The 5,905-nt window shown below is 36.0% G+C and overlaps 1 protein-coding gene across 1 annotated transcript; it reads left to right on the top strand.

The window, feature by feature from the left end:
- The first annotated feature begins 3,069 nt into the window (after window positions 1–3,069).
- Window positions 3,070–5,561, top strand: LOC143550514 (patatin-like protein 6). Its single transcript, XM_077041147.1, has 3 exons — window positions 3,070–3,083; window positions 3,114–4,227; window positions 5,280–5,561. The coding sequence occupies exons 2-3, from the start codon at window positions 3,130–3,132 to the stop codon at window positions 5,559–5,561; spliced, it is 1,380 nt and encodes a 459-aa protein (XP_076897262.1). The 5' UTR covers window positions 3,070–3,083; window positions 3,114–3,129.
- The last annotated feature ends 344 nt before the right edge of the window (window positions 5,562–5,905 follow it).

Raw genomic sequence — 5,905 nt, 5'->3', positions numbered from 1 at the left:
ATTCATATTAATCATATAAAATACCTTTAGGGCGCGTTCGTTTCACAGAATTTGTCAAAATTCAAAAGAATTTGAATAAAAATCTCATGACATGGCGTGTTCTTTCATTGGAATTGGAATCTTAATTCCATTTTGGTGTGTTCGGTTGTTAAGGAATTGGAATTGGAATTGGAATTGGAATTGGAATTCAATTCCTTAAAATTCCTTTAAATTAAGGGATTCTAAATTCTTCCAAATTGTGGAGGATTTCAAGTGAATTCGTTGGAATCTTTTCTCGAGATTTTTTTTTAACGAGAACGACGAATAAAACATTTTAGTTCTTTTTTTTACTTTTTTTGTTTTCGATTTATATTTATGTTATGAATTTTTCATTATTATTTTTGAATATTTTTTGAGGGGTTTTTTATCTTAATAGAAGACCCCTAAATATATTCAAAAAAACTAATAAAAAAATCATAACGTAAAATATAAACAAAAAAAAAATTTAAAAACTAAAATGTTTCCGCCGTTATCCTCGTTTAAAAAAAAACTCGATTCCAATTCATTTGTCAAACGAACACATCAAGAATGGGATTAGATTTCAATTCCTTCAAATTCCAATTCTTATTGGAATGTTCAAATTTCAAATCCAATTCCTTCCAAATCCAAATCCTATGCAAATTCTAATTCCAATTCCAATTCCAATTCCATTCTATTTTGTGAAACGAACGCGCCCAATATTTTGGTAGGTACCAATATTTGATTTTATATCATCTAAAAACATTATTTCAATCTTAGAAAAATGTAAAATTTTAATATGTAATGTTTGAAGTGTGTGTGATAATATTATAATTAATATATAAATTCCAAAGAAAATTTCTAAATTAAGTATGATTAAATACCTGAATTTCGTTTATTTGAAAAATCCCGTGTAATACACGGGTTCAAAAGCTAGTCAGTGATAACTTAATAAAAGTTACTACAGATTAAGTAATTTGTGGAGGACTTCGAAGGGTGATTGAGGACATCGTGGTTTGTGGAGGTCCGTTCTTTGGGGATCTCCAATGGAGGTTGGCGTCACTTCCGATCCGTTATGGGGGGTTGGGTCTCTGTTCGGCCGAGGATGTATCTACATATGCTTTTGTGGCTTCGAGAGCACAGTCGTGGCGAGAAATTTAATCGGGTTTTGAGTATCCTAGAAAATGATACAAAAAATTTAATAAACTTCAATCATAAAATTAAAACAACATATTCTTATTTGCTCGTCGCAAATAATCAAATAATAAATCAACTTAACTTGAAAAAGTCATAAAACAACTCAAAAGAAAAGTAAAACCAAGTAACCAACTCGAACCATAATCGTCTTCAATCAGACGTGATTTGGTTGTTTATACGGTTGCTATTAGTAATAAACAGAAACCATAAATTAACAATGAACAATCGATCCATAATAATTAGAATGAGAACAGTCGATTAGGCTCAAATTCTGATAACTTTAGTGACTAAGACTCATCTTATTATACCTAAAAATATAGTTAATTTCAAAACAAAAAGTTTATTCGGGTTGACCCAAAACTTATAAATCAAACCCGAAAACCAACCCGCATTACTTCAGTTCGGGTTCGGGTTAGTCTTTTCTCGGGTTTGGGTTTTCGGGTCGGGTTAGTTCGGGTTCGGGTGGAGGTTTTTTCGGGTAAAAATGACAGCCCTACCTATGAGTGAAGAATAAAGAAATGATAATGATAAAAGTATAAAAGTGTATTCTTTAATTGAAAAAGAGAGAGAAACTATAGTGATTTTTAATGTAATTACATGATATGACAGGGAACTAAATGTAAATGCTATTCTCGGTTCATACTTTATACACATCTAGTTTTTTTTTTTTTCTTTTCAATTGATTGGTAACGTACAAATATCTCATATAAATCAAGTAAAATAATGTGTTTGACAATAACATCAAAGAAATAATGGGTGATAAGAAACAATCTCTCTTAACAATAATGAACTAAAATATATAATTTAGGCGACAAAATGTTTTTTAGCAATCCATAAAACCAAATTAGCTTTTCCCAAATTCTTTAAAAATATGCATAATCTCCCTCCCGTGATGGCTCTCACCAACGGCAACCCTCATTTCACGGCTTCATCCAACGGCCAATATTCACCAAGAATATTTTCTAGGCATGAAAATGACTCGCCTTTTGTCCGTCATCAACGGCTAAAATTGCAAATGTACGTGCGGGCCCTCCGTTTAAACGTGTGGGTCCAAGCCCGTTCAAGGGCCCAATACCACGTCGTCGGTAGAAGCAATTGGAGACCCACTAATTATGTCAGTTGATTTCCTAATGGACCCCACTTACATGCTCTCCAGTAGTATTAGTAGTCCCCTGCTTATTTTCTTCTTCATTCATTCTCTCATTTTCATTGCTATAAATATAAAATACACCTTCTTCGCCTCGAATTTTTAAGGTTTTATTTTTGTTTTCATGAACACGATCGAAAACTCGCTGAGTAATCGCTGTAACAAATACCTGATTTCAACTTTGGCGGGAAAATCAAGGTGAGAATTTTTATATTCTTACATCATATTATCTGATTTCACGCTATCAAACAACCGTCAATAAAATACTCAGACAACTGTCTTTATTTAACCAAAAAAATATAAATTCTAAAATTAGTGGTCTGAACAGCAGTCTGAGCAATATTCCTATGTCAGACCATAGACTCAAAACTTTGATAATTTTTAGTCAAAATAGCTGTTCGGCCTCTATTAAGAAAGCCGTTTGAAACAATGTGAGATCAGATGTATTTAGAGATCCATGACGACACTTTGTAACATGTTCGGATCGCAATTCAAACTTTGAAAACTTTTGGTCAAAACAGTAGTCTTTAAAAAAGCGGTGTGGAATTAGATATCTGACGCTGCGTGTATAGATGGCCCATTTGCATTTATTGTTCTGTGTGTTTGTGTTTGCTGAGTAAATTCTGGTCACGAGTTAGAATACACGCAATGCTTATGTCTCTGAACTAAGGATAAATTCTGTGCAGGTGCAGCAATTGAATGCAGATTATAATATAACTGTTGAGATATTCGTTTAGCTAGGGTTTGTGATCATAATTAGCTGTAATTGAAGAATTTTGGAAGAAACTATGGACGTGCTGCAAGAGCCAAGCATTGACACCGATAAGCTCAGCTACGAGATATTTTCAATTCTCGAGAGCAAGTTCTTATTCGGATACGACGATCCGAAGCTCTGGAAGCCTAAAATTACACCAGAAGTGACTGACGTTTCCGTCACGCCGACGACGGTGACCGTGACTGATGACAGTCATGATTCCACCGTGAATTCGGTGAAGAATCAGAGAGGTAAAATCTGCGTGTTGTCAATCGACGGCGGCGGAATGCGGAGTATTCTCGCCGGAAAAGCTTTAGCCTATCTCGAAAACGCTTTAAAACTAAAATCCGGTAATCCGAACGCGAGAATTGCTGATTATTTCGACGTGGCGGCCGGTACCGGAGTCGGAGGTGTTTTCACGGCGATGTTGTTCGGAGCAAGTTCCGATAACCGTCCGATCTTCAAAGCGGAGGACACGTGGAAGTTTCTAGCGGAGAACGGTAACCGGCTCTACCGGAAACCGAGCTCCGGTGTGATTAAACGGATTTTTAAAAAGTCCGGCGTGGGTGACGTCACTGCCGGATTTGAAACGGTTATGAAACAATCGTTTACGGTCAACGGGAAAAGTTTGACTTTGAAGAACACGTTGAAGCCGGTTTTAATCCCGTGCTACGACCTCTCCAGCTCAGCTCCGTTTTTATTCTCACGTGCTGACGCGTTGGAAACCAACAGCTTTGACTTTCGTCTCTGGGAGGTTTGTCGTGCCACGTCAGCGTCACCGGGCTTATTCGAACCAGTGTCGATGAGATCCGTTGATGGGAAAACTCGTTGTTTGGCGGTTGATGGTGGTTTGGCGATGAGTAATCCCACGGCAGCTGCGATTACGCACGTGCTGCATAATAAACAGGAGTTTCCCTTCGTGCGGGGAGTGGAGGATATTTTGGTAATTTCGCTAGGTACCGGTCAGGTTTTAGAAGGGAGTTATGATTTTAATAAGGTGAGTAGGTGGAAGGCGAAAGACTGGGCTCGCCCGATGGCGAGAATCTCCGGTGATAGTTCGGCTGACATGGTTGACCATGCTGTCGCAATGGCATTTGGTCAAAGCCGGAGCAGTAATTACGTCCGCATTCAGGTATGTCATATGTGGTCCTTAACTGTAGTTCTAGGGTTGGTTTTGCAGATACAAAGTCTTTTAAACATAACGGTTCTGAAAATAAAAAAGAAATTAAAAAGAAGAAAGAAAAATGTGGTCCTTAATTTTCAGGCAAATCGAAATTCCCAAAAACTTCATAAAAATAAGGAATTTTGAGTTCCCATGAGTTTAAAGTGGATATTATTTTAATAAAATGTAATTATAAAGTATAATTATGTAGTAAGTTTCAAATACAGTGTGCCATTTGGTTCATGGATATGGTGCTATGACCAGCAATGATCATAAAACATCGCTTAGATTTGAATTCGTGGATGATCATTTGAAGGTCAACATGCGACTAGTGGGGTCATGTTTTTTTATTTATTTATTTCTTTATTAACCGTAGGTAACACAATTATTGCATACCAGACGAGTTTTCTGTTAATGTAGGAGCATAGTATAACATGTTATAAGAATGGCGTATAATTACGAATATACATTATACAATAACTATATACGATAAATCTGATACAAACAACTTTAGTGTATGAGCACTAAGAAACACTAAACTAAAATTATCAATTATTATTACGCTACTTCGATACTGATACTATAGTGTAATAATAATAATTTTACTATTTCTCATACTTCACATGTTAAAAGTTGTTTGTATTTGATACTAACATATAAACGGATAAACCGTCATACATTATAAGCGTGTGTATCTGTTTCTTTAATGGTGATGAATATTGGCCATGTAATCGGAAAGACTATTGTTTCTTGTTTGAATGTGTCTTTAATACATTAAAGAACCAAATAGCATGGACTATTTTCAGCCAGGTGATTTTGGGGCTTAGAAATGCAACCTATTAAATGAAAATGGCCACATATCTTTTTTTGGTAAAGAGTCTTAGTTTGTCTCCTATCTTAATAAGGCCCTTGGAAATTAATATGCATGTTACATAGTTATGTGTTGTCATGCTCAACCTTATAAATTTACAAATAAACAGGTCGAAATTACAGCTTTTTAATTTTTGTTTTTTCTATAATAGGCAAACGGATCCAATATGGGTCGTTGTGGGGTCAATGTTGACTGTGATGGGAGCCCCAGAAACGTTAAGTTGCTTACAGGGATAGCTGATGAAATGTTGAAACAGAAAAACGTAGAGTCGGTGCTTTTTGGTGGCAAGAAGATCGCAGAGCAGACTAATTTTGAGAAACTCGATTGGTTTGCGGGCGAGCTTGTGCTGGAGCATCAGAGGAGGAGTTGCAGGATAGCTCCCACTGTTGCTTTTAAGCAACAAAATCTTAAAAACCTGAATCCCGAACCCTAAATTATGAATTGCTTTTCGGTAAATGTTTGAAATAGCCGTTTGCCCTTTCTAAAAATTTCAAAACTTCTTTTTTTTTCCCTCAATAGTTTATTAGAGTTTGTTAAGGGTGGTAAAAACATACTTTTTTGACTCAAGTAATTAGGATAGTTTATATATTTATGTTAATTTATGTCTTTTTCACCGGTGCAATGAGAAGATACCACCCCTACCCCTACCCCACCCACCTCATATTTTCAGGTATCCTCAACCGACAGTATACTACAACGATGACATTTCTGAAAAGGTTTCACTGGGAATATGTGGTGGGATTTTGGTGAATCTTGGTGTGGGGAACAATAACTTTT

The sequence above is a fragment of the Bidens hawaiensis genome, unplaced genomic scaffold (genome assembly GCF_021521415.1).
Source record: "Bidens hawaiensis isolate Kalapana, Puna unplaced genomic scaffold, B.hawaiensis_p1.1 tig00016045_1, whole genome shotgun sequence".
In the NCBI taxonomy this organism is placed as follows: Eukaryota; Viridiplantae; Streptophyta; class Magnoliopsida; order Asterales; family Asteraceae; genus Bidens; species Bidens hawaiensis.
Note: the sequence above shows the minus strand (reverse complement) of the source record. Positions and strands in the feature narration are given on the sequence as shown.